This window comes from Lepidothrix coronata, unplaced genomic scaffold, assembly GCF_001604755.1.
Source record: "Lepidothrix coronata isolate B3197 unplaced genomic scaffold, Lepidothrix_coronata-1.0 Scaffold102, whole genome shotgun sequence".
Classification (NCBI taxonomy): Eukaryota; Metazoa; Chordata; class Aves; order Passeriformes; family Pipridae; genus Lepidothrix; species Lepidothrix coronata.
In genome coordinates this window covers 500,716-520,901 of record NW_016690282.1, presented here as the reverse complement: position 1 = coordinate 520,901, position 20,186 = coordinate 500,716, and the positions used below count along the sequence as shown (strand labels likewise).

Genomic DNA, 20,186 nt, shown 5'->3' with positions numbered 1-20,186 from the left:
CATAAATAAAGACAAAGTTCACAATTTATTGACAACAGTGTTTTTATTTATACCTACAAAAGAAAACAAGATGGTATCAAAAGGACAATTTACAAACTAAGAATAGTAACATAGCTCTTAGTATCCTGTGCCTGAACACCACAGATCTATGAATCTCTCAATTCAAGTCTTTATTAATACAACAGGAATGTGTTCAGAGACCAGCAGGTGTGTGAAACAAGATGCTGATCCCACACAAAGCCACTAACCCTTCCATTGTTCAGAGAAGTCCAAACAGTAAATTGCTTCAGGAAGTGGGAGGGGAGGAGACACCCAACTCATCTGACACTCCCACAAACTTTTTACAGATTGAAAACAATGCAAACAACACTAGAGACTAATGCTTTATCCACAAGGGCCCTCCAGCTGGTATATGGAACAGAGCAGCGAGCACCAGGTGGGACAGGGGCAGCACATGCCACGGTGCATTTATGCACTCAACAGTCTGGTTGACACTCTGAACTGAACCGAGACCCTGGACTTCAGCTGACCTCAATGGCAATAAAGCAAGACTTGGCATCGATGTTTACATGTGCACAAGTCCCCACCAAAAGAAGTGAAAGCTATAACAGACTATAAGGCAGCTTTGGTGGTCCAGAGACCCTTTTTAAAGCCAGTCAGTGAGATGTCCTACTCCTACACTCCTCAAACACATTTCTGCATTCAACTCAAATTTAAAACAAAGAAAGGAAAAAGAAAAAAAGCTCTATATTTGCTTGTGAGGGAGGCCAAAGACAAATCAGTCAGCGCCTGGATAAACAAAATGTTTCTGGTTTTCACTTAACACAAGCAAAGGAACTTCCTGCCCATGCACTGGAATTATAAAATGGGATGAGGGAACTGAGGTTCTGGAAGATCTCTCCCTTCTCCCTGTCAGCAACCTACCTGTATACTGCACTCAAAAAAAAAAAAAAAAAAAAAGGCAGCACATTCAACCCCCAAAATTTTACTCTGGTAAGAAATTAAATTTAAAAAGAAATCATTTCTGTATAAGCAAGCTCTTTTCCAGGGCTATAAGAAGTTCCACTCTGCTACAGAAGGAGTGGGCTGCCTTGTTCATCCATATGCAAGAACGCCAACAGAAAAAACCCACAACTCCCTGCACTCTCATAATGCAAAGAGCATGCCTCAAACCAGGAGATGTATCCATTCTTTTGTCACATTATCAGATCAAGAGCAGCCAACTCCTGTTATCGTCTACTGTCTCTGAACCGTCTGGTATTAGAAATAACAAGTCAACTGCATGCTTTACTAAGGAGGGGAACCCCCCTCACACCCACCTTAGCCTGTAAAATAAACAAGTTTTATTTACGTATTTACTAAAATTTCACTCTTCTCTAACATTTTCTAAAATACTACCTACCTGCAAGAGCTCAGCTCAAAGGGACCAATGGAGCAGGGAAATGCACTCAAAAAGCCAGAGAAAGCAATAGTCAGAGCAAGGTACAAAAGAAATAAAGCTTCAGAATCAGGATGCACTAACCAGCTCACTGCTTACCTCATGGAAAGGAGATCCCAGTCAATCTCCTCCTCCTCCTCTCTTCCTCCCCCCCTTGCCCTCCCCCCCAGCCCACTCTATTCAAGCCTCTTAAATTCAAGTGGGGAAAACTCTGTCACATTTTATTGAGCGTAGTGGCATTCAGAACATTCCCTATGGCAAAAGGAAGGGAGTTTGTGAAGGACAGACGAACAAGATACGTTGTTCATCATTTGTTTAGTTTCTTGGCTCTCAAGTATGACTTCTCTCAATAAACTCAACAACAGGAATTTAAGAGCAGAAACTAATTTAACAATAACCAGGCTCCGCATGAAATAACTTACTTGACTGAGTATTTTAGCAGTGGTACCCACAGCAACTATCAGGTTTTCAGGTATCAAATCCAAGGCAGGTTTGGTCTCAGACACTGGATTTTTAATTCCAACCTCCCTACTGCTGGCTGCCACAGGTATGAGAAGATGGGGCTTCCAGAGCTGTGGAAAATGCCGACAATAAGGCATTACTCTGAACACTGCCAGCTCAGACAAATGAGCAGAGTTTTCCTATAGAAAGTCATCTACGACAAGATTACAAGCAATAATAGTGAGTTACTTAAAAAAAAAAATAAGATTAGGAGAAGTGAGCATTGCTCCCTTGCATTTATATTTTAAATGAAGTGCTTTTTGGCTCCCCGAAGTTTCCCACCTCTCTTGATACTTCCTGAAATTAAGTTAACGTGTTACAGAATAGAAATTTCTTCCTCTCAAAAGCAAGTTTTCACACAAACCTTAGACACCAAGATGATCAACCTGGGACCTATCTGCCTTATACCCATTTCCTTTAGAGAAAATAAAATTTCAAAACTCATCAACATGCAAGATAAAAATAATGAATTTCCAGTCAACTATATATACCTCTTAAAAAAAAAAAAAAGAAAAAACCAAAGAGGACAGGGTCATTAATGTGGACTGGGGGCCATTTTTGATGGGCTCAAGTGATTTGAATGGTGAATTCTAAGTCTAACCTGCATGAGAGACATCACAATGGGAAAGAAGAGAAAGAAAAGGTTCCTTTAAATGCAAGAGGTCTACACTGGTCACCAAGTGGTCTCATTTGCGGGAGGGGGGNTCATTTGCGGGAGGGGGGCGGGGGCGGGGGAGGGGGTGGGTACTGGTAGGTGGCAGTCTGTCCCATATAGCCCATCACATTAGTGGCAGGGGGCTGCGGAAACTGTTGTGACATGAGCGGCTGTGGCTGCTGGCCCGAGCGCCCCACCATCCCTGCATACTGCTGTTGGGTAGTGCTCTGTGAGGTTCTCCCAGCGGTGGCAGCTGTGGTGCTGGCACCATAGCCACTAGCACTGTACTCTGCAGTGCCATAGCCACTCGTGCCATAGGCAGCTGCTCCATAGCTCCCTTGAGTGTAACCATACTGGCTCTGTGCTGCCCCAAAAGCAGAATTTGGGCTCCCGTAGGCACTGCCATAGGTCTTGTTGGCTCCGTTGGCATAACTGTCAGCACGCTCACGGTCTCTGAAGCCACCTGAGTCTCTCCGGCCCTCTTTCACTCCCCGGAGCCTCCTGTCACACTCTTCCTGGTACATCAGGTTAGGGTTGTTTACTGAACTGCTCGTTCGGTAACGAGAACGACCTCCTGGCGATGGATATATTAAGATTTAGTACCATGAACAAGTCTTAAACAATGAATTCTGGAACAATTGTGCCCCTATTTTTCCCCTTCTACATCCCCAATTTTGCCCACAAGGAGCACATTCTTTTGACTGTAACTTCCCTGCACAGCTGTGCATATGCCTCGTCATTTTGTTCAAAGTGTAAACGCAAAGTTCAACGAGGATTCTTTATGCACGTGCTTGGAGACAAAGAAACGGAAGAAATTCAGGGCTAACTTGGAAATATAAGGAAACTTCTTATTCCTTCAAGGAACGGGAGAAAAAATAGTCTCAGTCCCCGAAATAAGTCAGTGTATCCCTTTACTCATTTCAATTCTGCATGGGTATCCACATGCATAGTGTTGCATGTGCTTAGGTAGGAGCCATAAGGAATTACTTACTTCAAATGAAATCAGCCCTGTGATGACCTTATCAGGAGAAAAATAAAATTCTACACCTCAGGTAAAACAGGGGACTGCCTCTCTGTTGGAACATTATGTAGATATACTACATCTACATAATGTGTTGTGACCTCCAGTACAGAACAGCTTTATTATCTTAAGACTTGCACTTACCACTTCCCTACCCTCTTTTAATCTTCCCTCCCTCAAAAATGGGGAACCTATCCCTGTGTGGCCCTTCTCCCATATGCCTTTACCTCCACCACCACCTCCTCCTCCTCTGTGGTCCACAAGCTGCATCAGCTTTGGATTGATGGCTTGATTGGCTTCTTCCAACACTTTGATAAGCTCCCTGGCTTGTTTCAGGTTTCCTGGCGTGAAGAAGGTGTAGGCAGTACCTTTGTTGGTACTACGTGCGGTACGGCCAATACGGTGCACGTAATCTTCGGAGCTGTTCGGATAGTCGTAGTTTATCACAAATTTAACATCTTCCACATCTTGTGAAGTGCCCAGGAGCGAAGCACAGTGAAGGGGTGGGGTTGAGGAAAGGGGAGAAGAAGAGAGGACGTGCCAACGAAAGGTGGGGAGCACGAATGCAGGTGACAGTAATAAGAAAAAAAAAAAGCAAAGTTAGTAATTGCATGGAATAAACACAAGACAGACTCATCCCAAAAGAGCAGAAGACTCAAATTTAAGACTATCAGGAAGAAAGGTCAATGTCCTGAAAGAGAGTCATAATTTTAAAGCAGCTCTGCCCTGCACTCAAAGTTATCCTCCCCAGAATGCATTTCTCTGTCTTCCTGTATCAAAGACACCAGTGTTTGTGAATAAGCTAATTGAATTTTGGGTTTTTCTTTTTAAACACAATCCGTAAAGTGAAAATGTCACCAACAGACAGAGCAAACTAGGGTGGAGGAAGGGCAGAACTGCCATGGTAAAGCTTTTACTCTGTTGGGAGAAGTCTAACAAAAAATAACGGTAATGAGATCACTTACCTTCCACTCGGTAACATGAAATAAAAGGCAATCTTAAAAATATTTACTTTTACAGTCCTAATAGAATACAGTGAACTAATTTCCCTAGCCTAAAGCTTAAGACACTCCAATTACATTAGTATTATTCAGCCAACTCATTAAAAATTATGCAGACCTAGAATATCTTAACTCAGCTTTGTAGTTATCACCAGAATGCATTGCACTAACATTTCACTGTGCTGCTCTGTCCAGCTCTGGCAAGCTTGCATAATTTGGACAATCCTGAATTCCATTAGCAATTTCCTACTTCCAGTGTCAGATGGAAGCAGGAAACAAAATTATCAAAATGGCTTTGTATGCAAAATAGTATTAAAATTTGGGAGATCAGAATTGTGTGCTTTACAGAACGACAGACTTTGTAAACTTGCGGGACAGAAATCAAGCAAATGTTAGTGTAACGCTTCAGTGAAAGCACCTTAAGTACCAAAAGCACCTATTTACTATAGTGTACAATATTTTCAAATGCAGTTTTACAGTAAATGCCCTAACAGCTCATAAAAAAAATTTAAAATCTGCATTTTAACAAGAATATTCTGAAAATATCCAAGATAAAACACAGATTTTTGTGATTTCCTTTTATTTTCTTCCTTTTTTTTTTTTTTTTTTTTTTTTGGTTTTAAAGAGAGAAACATTCTCTGTTTGTTACCAGACCGATGCACACTCCCTCCTCCTGTGGGAAACCGCTGCAGCCGATCCCGTCTCTTTGCCTTTTATTTTTGGCGGCCTCCTTTCGAAAACTCCGCCCTCTGACACGGGACCACTGGAGCGCGGGGAGCATGCATCAAGGGTCCGTGGCAGCGAGAAGTCCCCACACACGCTCGCTCTGTGAACTGGCTTAGACGCTTCTCTGTAGCCCCATTTGGTTGTGAAGCGCCGGAGAACCTGGGTTCAGGTAAGTTTCAGGTCCTCCAACGCTTTTTGTCCCCTATTTGGGGTTCTTAGGGGCAATTGTCAAAAAAATGAAGATACAAAAATTACATCCAAAGGGTCAGACTGCATCTATTGCCCAGACTGCATCAATTTCAAAGGGGTTGTAGGAAAAATAAAAACATGAGGGTTGTAGTGACAAGAGGGGGACTTTATGTCTGTTTCTTATTACAGCAAAGGGGGGGGCTCCTCAGTCTTTGCTGACTCCAAAGTCCTGAATCACACCAAAAAAAGGGAGTGAGAAGGCAGGTTTCACAGGGGGCTGCGCGAGTCTCCAGCTAGGGTCCTTGATGCAACAGTTTTTTTAAAAAAGGAAAGTGGAGTAAAGAGAGGAGTACGTGTGACAGATTGCATCTTCACAGCCAGAGTGTAACTAGACTGACAAGCTCCAGGCTACATGGTCCTCAGTCAGTCCCATTTTGCACATCCAGTAGTAAGTGACTTCAATTACCAGAGAGGATACAAGGATGTGCTTTCCTAGCAGAAAGCACAGGGAATTGTAGCTACCAATGTAGACAGAACTGACTTGACTGGGGAGGAGCAGGAAGAATGGGAAGGCAGGAAGAGGAAGAGGCAAGGGTGTTTTCCAGACTAGAAAGTGGTCCTGGTAGAGCACGCAGCTCGCTGAAGAAAAGACCAGAGCACATACAAGACTCAGCTTCTCCAGTCTAGCATGCTCCAAAGTGTCTGCACACACTCACAATCTTCCTGCACTTTTAGAAGATAATGCAGCAGGATCAAGAACTGAGACTGTAAATCATTTCTGACAGCTACCTGGGAAACATTCCCTTTGTCAGACCATCAGGACACCCTATGGCACAGACAGTCTCCAATTATTAATCGGGACAGACATAAACTAGCAAACATGCTAGTCTAGGTGTTTAGACCATCACTGTAATGTGCCCCCACCCCTGCACTGAGAATGATCTGCAGCTGATATCAAAGCTTCTGTTAAAGAAAACAAAACAAAACAAATTCAATGTTTTTAGTTTAATAGACTGAACAAAAAAAATAAAGTAAAAAAAAAAAATCAGTGCAGAGAGAGGACCTCACTCCAGGGAATTATCACAAAGAAGTTATTACGGGACTCAGAACTTACCTGGAAGAAGCTTTTTTGAAATCAATGTTCCATTAGGAAGAGGGAAAGCCCTGGTGACTCAGCCAAAAGGCGCGCGCCCCTGTTTTATGTTATTTAGGTAGAAGCCTTCACTTTCCAGGATCTTGGAGGAAGTCGTCCAGAAGTTTGCCAGTTAAGTGACTTATTTTAAGCAGCAAACTCAGGGCCCCAAAACAAGCAGAGATGTTGTTCAGTAACAAGAAACAGACTCTGAGACCTTTCCCCCTTCGCTCAGGTGAAGTGTAGGATGGGAAGTGGGAAGACTGTTTTCTGAAGTGTTATCCAATTGAGTCGTTTTGGGGGGAGTGGTTTGGTTTTTTTTGAGGGGGGTGAGGCTGTTTTAAATGTCTAGGCAAGATGCACAAAGAAGCTACCAGCACATAGCAAGCCTGTTTAAAAAATGCTGCTAGAGAAAGCAGCTCTCTTTCATACAAACTGGTTTCAGGCCTCAGTCCCTTCTCCCAACAGGCCCAAGTTCTAACTGCACAGGTCCAGACATGACCCTAGAGGGCAGAGACTGAAGTCCATATAATCACTTCCTGAGGAAGTGCTGGATGTTTTTTGAGGGGGAAGGGGAAGGAGGGGTGAAGGTTGTGTGAACAAAGGCTGCCAAGTCTAAGTAATGGTCTGCCTGTATTAAAAAGTGACCATATGATGCACAGCACAGCCACCCTGTCAGCATATGAAGAACGCTCAGGTAACTGAGGCTTTTAACAAACTATTCTCCGAGTTAATCTGCAATGATTTGCAGTGATTTTGTCTAAAATTTACTACAGTGAGACATTGATCCCCAAGTAGTTTATCCTCTACCAAACCCAAGGTGGGCAGAGTATTCAATGTCTGTTATTAAAACTCGGAGCGCTTCAGAAGCCATCCTCCTCTTCTGTGGTGGGCAGATGTAAAAGGACTGTGCTCAGCACACCGTGTTTCACAATACAAACATGCTTATTATAAAAGGGGGCACAACTGATGCATCCAGACAGATCATTTTCATACCACCAGAACAGAGCTGTGCTATTTTGATTCAATTACACGTCTGTTAAAGGCCATATATCATCTCAGTGGTCCTGCCTAGAAGGAACACAGAGGAGGGAAGGTTACATGTCAAGACCAAAGATCTGGAGCAGTGCTTTCTCAGATGTGAATACATCTGCAGGGTAAACATGCATGTACACTGGGGTTGGTATGTTCAAATCTGTGGTGTGTCATACGGGGAGAATGTTAGCTATTTGCTGTCGAAATGCTCTCCCACAACTTTCTACTTGAACTTTATCTGACACGCTCTGAAGTGAGAGCAATCCATCCCTACTATCCAGCAACAAAAGCTGGATTTGGGGAAGAAGTGAGTGTGGTGGAAGGGTTGGGTTGCATAATTGGACGTCTCTTCTCCCTCTTGGCGATCGATTGGTCATGCCTAGGCCTTGCTGCAGACCAAAGCCTGTTCATTAGGAGCAGGAAGAGACTTTGAATATGAAAGAAAAAAAAAAGATTAATGTTAAAAAACGTATTTCACATGTGGGGGAAAATCACGCTTTGAATTTTTTTTTTTTTTAAAGAAAACATTTTTCAGTCCAAAGAAGAAAAATACGCAGCAAGTAGGCAAGAGTGGTCTATGTGTACAAACCTAGCCCACGAGATGCAACGTCGGTAGCAATGAGGATAGGAGCCTTTCCAGAACGAAACTCTGTAAAACAAAGCAAGCTATGAAGAAAGATTTTTCAAAAAGATAAAGTTACCTGAACTTGATTTACACTAAATGCTCATTTTCCAGAAGCTAGGTAGGATGGGTCAATCCCAGAAACCCCAGCAAGCCAGGATATAACGCCTCAACTATTTTTCAAAATCCATCTCTCTGGGTTAACAAATTTTCCCATTGTGTTTTGTCAAAACAAACAAAAAAAGGCAAATACGAGTACTGAAATTAAAGAGTACAAAGGCAAAGAAAGTTCTTTTAAATGCATCTATTGGGTCTGGAGTTAAAAAAAAAAAAGACTGGAGAAAAGCATGTCTTGGTAAATTAGGTACAGCAGCCTAAGTTATTCTCCCCTCAGTTATGGACTCACCATTAAGCACCCAATCTCTTTCTGGCTGACTCTTGTCTCCATGGATACACATAGCTGGCCAACTGCCAAACAGAAATGTACATTAGTAGGGACAGAAAGCACAGACATTAAAGGCAACAGGACGCTTTATTTTCTTTAAAATGCAAAACCGTAAGATTTAAGAAATATTTTATTCCCTATCCTCCTCTGGCCTCTATCTACCCAGCATGTGTACTGTAGACACATTACCTACATAAACAACCATCGAAGCCAAATCTCATTTCCCATATTGATACACTCCCAAACAGCATATCAGGATTCCAATACACTAACAAACCTGCACTGCTTACAAATACTCTCTCTTGCACTAATGCTTTGATGGACTGGAATCTTCTGGGAAATAATGACTGAATTCAGCCAAGAAAATAATGGACAAGTTGTTCCCAACAATAGCATCATGAACACTTAGACATTACTGCTTTTGATTACAATTTCTGTTTCCCACTAGAAAAAAGCGGAGGGAGGGAGGAAGCTAATCACCCATCTCTGCGCATCCTTCGAGTGAGATCATCACATCGCCTCTTTGTCTCCACAAAGATGATAGTCTTGTTTTCCTTCTCTGCCATGATTTCTTCCATCAGTTGTATCAGTCTAAAAGAGACATTGAGAACTAAGACGTATGTCCATATGTACCAGAACACAGGAGCTCCCTCCCAGCTGACATGGAGGACATACACAACATACATCCACATAGGTCAGTATCACACAGAATTTCAGTCGGTTGTACAATGGTATGGTCAGAATACACACAAAAGATTAGTCAATCACGGGGCTTACTTATTTTGTAACGCTCTAAGGTTAAATAATACTTACAAGTACTTTACTATTTGAAACTTTTAGTTGGCTTACAAAGCAACGTGGATTTTTAAATACAACCAAAGAAAGTGAAATGGTAGGAAAATTAGCTTACTTATGGTCTTTCTCACTTTCCATGCATACATCCACTATCTGCAGGATATTGTGGTTGGCACTCAGCTCCAAGTTTCCCACATTGATCTGAACATAGTCCTGCAGGAAGTCCTCAGCAAGCTGGCGCACTTCTTTTGGCCAGGTGGCACTCCACATCAGAGTCTGTCGGTCAGGCTAAGAAAAAAGGAAAACGGATTTATTAAAGGTACTGGGCTTGGAATAGGAAAACAAAGGAGGCCGTGCTTTTACAACGGTCACGCACCCTGATCTGGTCAACAATTTTACGAATTTGGGGCTCAAACCCCATGTCCAACATTCTGTCTGCTTCATCCAGCACCAGGTACGTGCACCGACGAAGGTTGGTCTTTCCAGCCTCAAGGAAGTCAATCAGGCGACCTGGGGTAGCAATGCAGATCTCCACACCTTCAGAATAGAATAGGGAAAAAGAGTAAGGCTCTTCATTTGAATGTCAACTGGTATTTTTAGTCAGAATGAATCACCTTCCAGAGCAAAATTGTTTTCAAAAAAAAAAAAAGCACCACCCTCATTCGTACCCAAGATTGAGTCATTTCAGTAGAAGCCCTAGTTTCTTTTAATATTTTTTTCCATTCTGAAACTACTGTTACAGTGCCATTAGAATAATAAATGCAGTACAGAAGCTAAAAGCTTACTGTCAGAAAAACACCAGTGAAGAGCTGTCCAAAAATCAGAAGTAAAATAAAATTCTACTCAATCCTGGCCCATCTTCATCCAGAATAATGCAGTCTAGAGAGGTGTCTAGAAAAATCAGAGCAAACTCCAGCTAAGCTTCCCACGTTAATCAAACATGAAGTGCTCCTCCTGCTCTGTAGGTTAAAGTACTTCCACTTTTTTTTAAAACACATAAAGTCAAAGCATGGGCTTTAATACTGAGCAATTATGCATCAATAGTGAGAGAAAACCATCCTGCCTGTATTCATGAGCATAAAAAGAGAGTTTAAATATTCATAAACTAATATCCAGTTTGGCAATTCATACATTCCTTAAAAGGAGGGTCTGGTTTCCACCAATTCCCAGATCTTTCAGGTTAGTATTTCAGTGTTACTGAAAGGTCCACAGAAGGCAAGTTTAGGGAAGTAGGGGGCATGAAAAAGGTTTTCTTCATAAGCAGAACATCTACTTTATAGCACTCCAGAAAGGTGTACAAACACCCAGTAAGCTGATCCTCCCAAGGATTCTTCATGTAACTTTGGACTCTTCCATTAAGATGCTACTTTTGAATTGGAATGCACTACACTTTTCTCAGAGCTACCCCACAGACTTCTACCATGCACGCCTTTATCCCATTACTGCAGTTTTCAATAATGACTCTGCAAACTGCAGTGGTAAGTGAAATTTTCTGATGTCTTGAATAGATCTCTATATATAACCTTACCTTGGCAATACTTCTTGCATCTTTTCACATAGTTCTATTATGTTTTTTTAATCTAGTGAAGATGAAAGCCATCATCACATTCCAGCATTTGAAATTTTATGCAACCAGCCCTTGAAATGAGGGCTGGGACACTTCAGCACTACTGTGCTACAATGGTTGCTGTACAACCACAGTTCCTCACCATTCCCAACTCCAGTCTCGTGCTATGTACACAAAGACATTTGCAGAACACTACAGGGTACATGAAGAGAAATAGGGCTTAGCACTTAAGAACAATTTAACAAACAAACAATAATTTAAAAAATCGCAACCAGAAAAAGAAACACACCCTCTCCCACCGTGTAAAGAAGTTTCTACACGTTCAGAAGCTAAGTTTGATTACTTGAACAAATCTAGGCAGGAAACTTGAAATACGCCTTATGCAAAATCCTTCCTTAAACTTGCTGGTATTGCATTTCCTCAAAATAACCTGTTCTCTTTCTGGGAAGTTTCCTTTTCCCCTTCCTACATCCTGATGACCTTCACAAGTCGAAGTTCAAAAAGAAAACAGAAAGAAAATCTGACATCCAAGTCACTATACAACAAAGAAGAGAACTACCTCATGAACTCTCATTCTAACAGGAGAAAGAGCCAGCCACTCATTCGCTCTCACTGCCTTCCAAATAGATTTTGAGAAGAGTTGTATTTTTACGGAGCTTTTACAATATCACTTCCTCTGGAAACTGCAAACACCCACTTTAAAATTACCTCTTTCTAGATCTCTGATCTGGGGACCTTTAGGTGCTCCTCCATATATGCAGGTACTCTTCAGTCTTGAACACTTGCCATAATCATCAGCCACCTGCTGCACTTGCTGGGCCAGCTCTCTAGTAGGTGCTAGAACAAGACACTGCAAAAGGAATTGATTCAGGAGAGTCAAGCTGCATACACATCCCTAACTTAAAACCATAAGCAAAGTTGGACCATCTGCTCTCTATTAGCTAAAGCATTTAAATATCTTTAGAACATGCACAGAATCTCTAGCATTTGCACAGAATTTCAACTGAGTGGGATGTTCACATTGCAATGGTAAACATTCTTCCACTTACTATTCTGATACATCAATTAAATAAAGCACATATCTCATTAACGGTGCCATGCCACACGCACAAAAAGGAAGAGAATCAACAAACACTTACAATTGGGCCATCCCCTCTCTCCAAATATGGCTGGTGGTTGATGTGAACAATTGCAGGCAACAAGTACTGAAACAGAAGAAAACAGTATTATATAATACCTAAAAATCAGGATTCTGCAAAAAAAATATACTTGCATTTATCCAGCAGAAGAGAAGATTTTCAAAGCTGCTGACCAACCATATCTGCTTTGACGTGAGCACAAAATATAGCTGCTCAGCACCACTGAAAGGGAGGCTCATTTCAATTTGGAGTCTAAGTTAGCCAAACTGAGCAACCTTGGCCCTAACAACTGCTTTTCATAAAGGATAAAAATCCTTTTGAACACTGCGGTTTAAATTAATGTATACCTTGAAGACTTTTAACTTGCCTGGTTAATGAAACACATGTTAAAGAGAACATCCTGTTTTTTAAAGTGCAAGGCAAATACAGACCAAAGAGAAGTAACTAAGCATCCAAAATCGAAGACACACACAAAATACTGTGTGCATAATCTGTGATGTATGTGTTGTGTCACAACAGCCTGTGAATACGACAGGCTAGCTGACCTGAAATTTAAGTCTCCCCCATGATGCAATACAGAAAACTTTAAAAACTTGTAATCATCTTACTTCATCCTAGTACTGACAAGCCTAAAAACTACTAACACGTAGGTAATTTCTGCAAAGTAACCAGGAAAGTTAGCTAAATAAAGGAGAGAATACGCACTGCCAGAGTCTTCCCAGAGCCTGTCTGCGCAATGCCCACCATATCACGACCACTGAGGGCGAGTGGAAAGCCTTGGCACTGAATTGGAGTGGGTTCTGTGAAGTTCTGGTCCATCAAGGCATCCATCACATACTCTTCAGAATTGCAGAAAAGAAAAACATTGTTAAAAGATTACTGAGGTTTTACAAGACCTTTTAGAAAACAGACCCACTAACTGTTTAGGCATGTTCTGAGTAATCCTCATGATGTTAACGAACAGCAAAATACTTACGGGGAAAGCTGCACTGGTGGAAGGCAAACACCGGTTTGGGGCAGCCCTCCATCCCTCGAATTGTTATCTCTTTCTTCCTTCGCAATTCTTCAACTTCATACTATTTATGTTGGGGGGAAAAAAAAAGGAAAATGCCAAATGTCAGCAGGGACTTAAATTGCATAATTCTAACTGCTAACTCTCTTCACACCTCTGGATAACAGCTTTGTTAGAGAACGGAATTGAAACAGAGATCTAAAAAAACCACTTTCCTTAAGATTTTAAGACTGAGTTATTGTACAGTTTCTGCTACATTTAGAGGTATGAGCTCTCTAAGTAGCCTAGGACTACTGTCTCTGTCTTCTTATAACCAGCCCTTTTTAATGAAAAGTATATTAACAGATTATTTTTAGGAAATATACTGTTTCCAAAGGCCAGAAACGACCAACAGCTTCAAAAGCGTTTACAAACAGAGGATAAGAAACATGTTTTATGTGGTAATGTTAAGAATTAAACAAACTAAACAGGATCTAATATACAATAAACCGAAGGCAGGACAGTCCTTCTCCTTCAATTAATACATGCCACAGGTGGCCAAATACAGAGTTCTTGCTGGACAACTTGCACCTCAGAAATGTTGCTTGGAACTGTTTCGGAGCCAACACTTATTTCTGTGTGAAAGAAGCCCAGATAGCACCATAATGATAACCCAAGACCTAACAATTTTTCTAAGTAACGGAACTCCTTGTAGTATTTCTGAAATGTGTATCCACAGAAGCGTAATTTTAGAATTAGAAAATCTAGACAAAAAAATCCCACTTTATCTTCCAAGTCCAACTGCCCTTTGCAACATGTTTCCACAATTCATGACCTTATTCTAATGCTCATTAGAAATCAATAGAGAGATACACATCAATAACAGGTGCTTTATTCACAGCAATAGATTGACTATTTGTGAGAATCTCTTGAGCTTGAATGAAAAGTTAAAGAAAGAAAATGACTTCTGGGGAAAATGTGAAAATGCTTTTAGCTGGTTAAGTCAACAACAGCTACAGCAGCTAATGCTAACTGTAGTTCAGTAGTTCAAGTTGTATGTTTAAGAAGTCGAAGCCTCCTTCAATTTCTTTATGCCAGATGAATTTTTCCCATAAGGATTTGTAACTCTATGTAACTGGAAAATGACAGTTTGTTGCCTCGTGTTAAGAACAAATCTCTAAATTTCTAATATAAAAATGCATTATAGACAGAATAAAAGTCCCTAAACTGAAGTCAGGTAGGAAGAAAAGATTACTGTAACTACAGAGTAATTGCAAAGTACAAAGTATTGCACCCAGTTTTGAGCCCCCAGTGTAAACAGGATACTGTTTTAACAGGGCATGTCCAATTACATGGGGAAAGCTGGAGGCTGGAGTACAGGCTGTATGAATAAAGACTGGGAGTGCTGGGTTTGTTTAGCTCGGGAAAGAATGGGCTTACAGTGACCTTTAACTGCTACTTTCAACCATCTTCAACCTTCAATTTAACTGCTATTTTCAACCACTTCTGACCAGATGGGTCGCTGTAGAGAAGATGTTGCAGATAATTATTAGGGGGGAAAAAAATACCATGAGAAACATTAAGCCCTGAGACAGCCACCCAGAGAGGATATAAATTCTTCCCATCCCTGGGGTTCATACTTAAAGGACAAGGCACTGTTCTAGTCCTGTAGTTTCCCCTGTTCTGAGCAGAGGTTTAGACTAGAGATCTCCCCACGGCCTCTTTCAGTCCAAATTGTTTTTATGATAAAATACTACTTGTAAATGTTTCTCATGTATTTCTGCCATTTTTAGTTCATTACTTTATGTCATCTCAGGGCCTCTCCAATACTGTAACTCCATTTCTTTAAGTCTTGTCTCCACGGACAAATTGCTAGACCGGACAAGCACTATGATGATGAGTTAAATGACAAAATATAAAATATCTAAGAACAGAAGCGTCACCTCTGCTAATGTTAAATACTGAAGGCAACAAGAGCTGGTATCCTACAGAGTACACACATCAAACAAGCCTAATGAAGAGGCAGTTCTATTATATTCTGTCCCAGACTTCCCAGGACAAGTTTTTCAACTTGCGACACTTTCTGTTGTTGGCAACACGGAACAGACAGAATCTAAGAACTTACTGGGGTAAGCCTGGCCACTTCTGGGTGTTCCACGTAAAAATTCTTCTCAAACTTGGGCAGTTCATTCAAATCCCATTTTTTCTTACGCAAACGTTCTCCCGGATTCCCAAATTTCTTTGGAGGAAGAGGACCCCCGCGACTTGCTCCAAACCTGGGAATGTGAATGTTAGTTATTAAAAAAAATACTTAATATTTAAAAACTATTTCAAAATCACTCTGGAATTTGCAGGTTTCTTAACCATTTTCCATTCTCTTTTCCCCAAGCTGACACATGAGCACAATATTCTAGCAAAAGTCACCTCCCTCAAATCACTTGTGATGGTATAAAACTTCCTGGAATAACATAAAACTGCTTTAAATCAGTTCTGAACCCCAAATCATCTTATTGTACATCACCCCTTCAAAGCTTCTGTCTCGAGGACACGGCTGTGGGTACATCTATAGCACTTACATTACCTATACAACTTCAGGTTGTCCTGAAAGTGACAGTGCACTAACAACATGATTAGATGAAAAGGATGAGAAAAATCTCTAATTACAAGTTCCTTCTATCTCTCTCAAGTTAGTTTTATACAAAATAGCTACTTCATTATCTCCCCCTCTATATCTCCTTTCTTATCAAAAAGTATGTCTCAAATGAAAAACAGAGTAAAGAACAAAAAGTCCAGCCAAGTCTGCAAGTCCATCTGTAATTCCGGAACCAATGAAATAAAAAAATTAAAAATTATTTTTAAAACAGTCTAACAGGAATAAAAAAAGCCAAAAAAGTACCTGGGGAAAACCACATCCCCTCTCATATGCATTTTGACAAAGACTTAAAAGAGTAAGAAGCTCACATTTACAAAAAAATTTCCAACTAGCATAACAATTCAAATGTTATTGCTCTAAGTTTTTTTAATCCAAGTTATTTCATACACTTCAAAAGGTTAAGAACTAACTGTAATGACTGGCTAATTCAATAAGCAAAATGAGCTCATGGCAGTAAGTTGTAAGAGTAACTAAAAACCCAGTGGCATGAAATGGTTTTTTACTGTAAACATCATGAATTATATTTTAAAATTCCACCAAAAAAAAAAAAAGTTACAGTTTTTCTATTAGTATCATACAAACTCAGCAGAAGGTACTTTTCCAAATGTTATCAGGTCAAATTTTGTCCTAAAGCTATAGCTTTCTGCTAAACATGAATTCATGAGACATGCACATTTGAAACAACTCTTATTTAGACAGCAAATCCAAAGTGTCTGCATCTTTCGCAGGTACTCCACTAGTAAATAAAAAACTGTTAATGAAACAAACTGAAAGCAACAAAAACCCCAAAGCAACCTTCTTACAGGAATAACTTGTGGGGGAAGAGGAGGAAGAGTTGCTAAAAAATTAACAAGACTGAATTATCTTAGGTACAAGTCTACCTCCTCAAACATTAAGGGCATTTGTTCTTTAAATCACTTCCCAATGGAAACCACAAATTATAGTGACTAATAGACCAAGAAAACAGAACTCAAATCGACATTTTAACAGGAAAAAGGGGTTAAATTGTTGAAAAAGCTAAGTATGGTAGATATAATCTAACTTAAAACCTACTAAGTTTTAAAATGCTTGCTCTGTTGCAACTGCCCATTAAGCATCTTCCATTTCTTATAAATATCCCTTATAAATATCCCTTATTTGCTAACTGGTCAAAATGGCAACTATTTCTGTATCCAAGGAGTCCCTACAAAACCCACAGTCTCACTAAAGTCCAGTGGAGGTTCAAAGGGTCAGTGAGTTCCCCTATGAAAGGAAACATATGACAGGGCTGATTGCAAGACTGGACACTGGAACAGCTGGTACTGTATCTGTCCCGCAGCTATCCAGAGGGAAAAACCGATGTATTTTACACTGAAGTCACATAGTTTCAGTTTTCCATTCTTATACACAATATGCCCAGATACTGTCCTGAAAGACGTGAGCCCTACAGCAGCCCTCGAACCTGCCTGTTGAGGTTTATCTACTGAACTGGCAGTAACTGACACTTTACATTGACTACAAGTAAAATGAGATTCCAATTCCAAGTAAACTGATTTGAATCTAGGAATATTACCCCGATTTGCCAACAGCTCTCTTTAAAGTGTAAATTCCGTCTGGCTCAAAACATTCTTCTGACATATTACTGATGCCATCATTTCTGGAACAGAACCTATTAAATTTGATACATTCCAGAGCAAAACATTGTAATTTTTCATCCTAAGTAGTCACCTACAACTTGTTCCTGACAAGAAGAAACCAGAAACTTGTATTTGATTAGCCTACAAAACAACTGGTGATAAACTTTCAAATGGTGTTGAACCAGCACACTGGGTGGCCTGAAATTTTACACAGCTTATTTATGAAGTACGATGGTTATTAGCGGTTACAAATATTTTCACACCTTAAAAGGACATATATAACAAACTGAATTCCAATGCATTAAAACCTCCAGGATAATATGCCAAAAAAAAAGATTTTTCGTGTAAATGCCCAAAACCTTCACAAAAAAGCATGTAGGCACTCCTTCTACTCATGCAAAGCCCCTGATCAAAGAGAAGCATCCACTATAATCAAAGACTTTACATAAAATGAGGCTACACTAATTTTAAGGCACATCAAGTTTCGTGTCAACGCTTTGGCCAGTATTCTTTTAAGCAACTGTAAATAAATCTGCATACTCAAACTCACTGACTAAACTCCAAAAACAGCTGGGGTCTGACCTATCTCAGACTTGCCAAAGCGCTTACTCCAATGTCCTTGTGTTAAACTGAGCTGGAAATCTCATAGCGGAAAAACACCAGAACCCTCCTCTCTGTGGAAAAAAAAAATGAAAGTATCTTTTAATTTCAGAACGTGAAATGTGGGTGTAAGATAAAGCAATGATATAACTATCTCCCTTCACAGATGACCAGAAACTAAATGTTAAAGTGCATTGCAACATGCAGCAAAATATTCTTTAATCCCTCTGTGGAGAGGAAAAACAAAAAGAAAAGGAAGTGGGGAAAAAAAAAAGAAAAAAAAACGAGAGAAGACTTATTAACTGAGATCTAGTCTACCATATTAAGAATAACAGAACCCGCATGATACGTTTATTGCTAATCCTTGAGAACCGAGGCCTAACTACTCGTGATCTGAAGGACAGAAAATGCCACTTTTCAAAATTATTTCTAACTTTCTCTTTAAAAAGGCCTGGCACAAATGCCTTATTACTTTCAGCTCTTAAAAAACTCGAGCCTCAATCCAGTTATGTAGTATAATGCCACTGTATTTATTTATTGCTGTCATTCTCAGAAACAAGAAATCACATCAAATCAAACCTGCAAAAGCCTTTTCCAAGCCAAACTTCCTTTAAATAATACATTCAAGAGTATCAAGTACTAGGGTCTCTACAGTGCCACACGAACAATCGCTGTTGTGCTACATAAGCTTGGCAAGTGTGATCCCCAGTATCGAAGTCCCCCGCATGGCAGCAGTTTCCAATCCCACTTCCTCTCACGATAAGCCTCGGAGCGCAGCTCAGAGAGATCTTCCCCCCAATGCCATTTTTCCAGAAAGTCCAGAAGGAGCAATGACAACCCGAAGGGCAGAGGAACCAACCAACCCTGATAGGAACACCAAGACCTTCGTAGCTTGCGGAGGGGGGGCACAGGGGTCGCAGGGCTGGCAGCAAATAATTGGGGGCGGGGGGGGGTTGTGGATGCAGGCCTTAAAATTGCAAGCAAGGCTCACAGTTACATACGAACGACAGAAAAGCTAACTAAAAAATTTTAAAAGCCCACCTCAAAGCCCACCACCCCACGTTGTTGTCAGCTCAGTCTCCAGCTCCCCCCACCCCCACACGAGAATTCGTGGGGGAAAATCCCAACAAATGGGATTTTCGCTCTCCCAAAACCGCTATTACAGCGCACGCCCCTCTCTCCGGCCTTCCGCCTTCCCCAGGCCCCCAACGCGGTGGTTCAGCTCCCCCCATCGCCTCCCGGCCGTGACGAACCCCCCCCTTACCCGCCGCGGTCTCGGTCGCGGCCCCGGTCCCCGAAGCCTCTCATCGCCCCCGGAGGGGTGGGCGAGAGGCAGCGGAACGCCGGCCGTGGGGACGGCGAGGGGCTGGGGGTACGGGGAGAGGGTCCAGCCAGGGGCGGCTGCGCCTCGGAGGACTCGCTTTGCGCCACCTCGCCTCTTTGGTGGGACACAAAAGGAGAAGAGGTGGTCAGTGGGTCCGAGACCCGCTGGGCGTCAGCGGCCGGGACGGCGGGGCTCTCGGTCGGCTCCAGGGCCCGGGCGGTGTGGAGACACCAACGTCTTCTTCCTCCGCGCTCCCGGCACAAAATGGCCGCCGCCGCCCCGGCCCGTTCCGCTTACGCTACGGGCGGCGCGGCGCTGCGCAAACCGCGGCGCTCCGGGACGCCTACGCCTATTCACGGAAGCCAGCTACGCACGAAGCGCGCGCGGCGAAACACCGCCCCGCGCAGCAGCAGGCGGGCTACGAAAGGTGCGTGGAGTTCTTTACTTAGAGCCGGTGCTCCGCGTAAGGAAGGCGGGCGGGAGAAGGAGAGAAACGGTACTCCCCAAAGTCTACTGCGCAAGGAGCGCGCTCCGTAACGCCTTCGGCTCGGCAGGCAAAACCTGGGCCGGGGCGCACGTTACGTAAGCGGACGGCGTACGCAAGGTGCGTAACTCAGGCCAGCGTAGGGCGGGAAGAGCCCGTGCGCTTGGTGTAACATTCTTTCGCGGAGCGCACAGGCATAGCCGGAGGGCTACGCTGATTGCGCAGCGGGTTTGAAGAATACGACCTGTCGCC

The 20,186-nt window shown here is 41.9% G+C and overlaps 1 protein-coding gene across 3 annotated transcripts; it reads right to left on the bottom strand.

Moving 5' to 3' along the window:
- Positions 1–24: 24 nt before the first annotated feature.
- DDX17 (DEAD-box helicase 17) lies at positions 25–19,747 on the bottom strand. Of its 3 annotated transcripts, none has more exons than XM_017823327.1 (13): positions 18,706–18,994; positions 15,383–15,533; positions 13,243–13,342; positions 12,972–13,105; positions 12,267–12,332; positions 11,836–11,977; positions 9,937–10,097; positions 9,676–9,848; positions 9,246–9,356; positions 8,727–8,788; positions 8,288–8,347; positions 3,843–4,082; positions 25–3,168 (listed from the first exon to the last, which is right to left on the bottom strand). In XM_017823327.1, exons 1-13 carry the CDS (start codon positions 18,747–18,749, stop codon positions 2,645–2,647), a joined length of 1,968 nt encoding a protein of 655 aa, XP_017678816.1. In that variant the 5' UTR covers positions 18,750–18,994; the 3' UTR covers positions 25–2,644. The 3 variants fall into 3 exon arrangements, with proteins under 3 accessions (XP_017678816.1, XP_017678814.1, XP_017678815.1); XM_017823325.1 differs by lacking the exon at positions 18,706–18,994 and adding an exon at positions 18,136–18,188; XM_017823326.1 differs by lacking the exon at positions 18,706–18,994 and adding an exon at positions 19,391–19,747 and having other exon boundaries at positions 2,645–3,168.
- Positions 19,748–20,186: the final 439 nt, after the last annotated feature.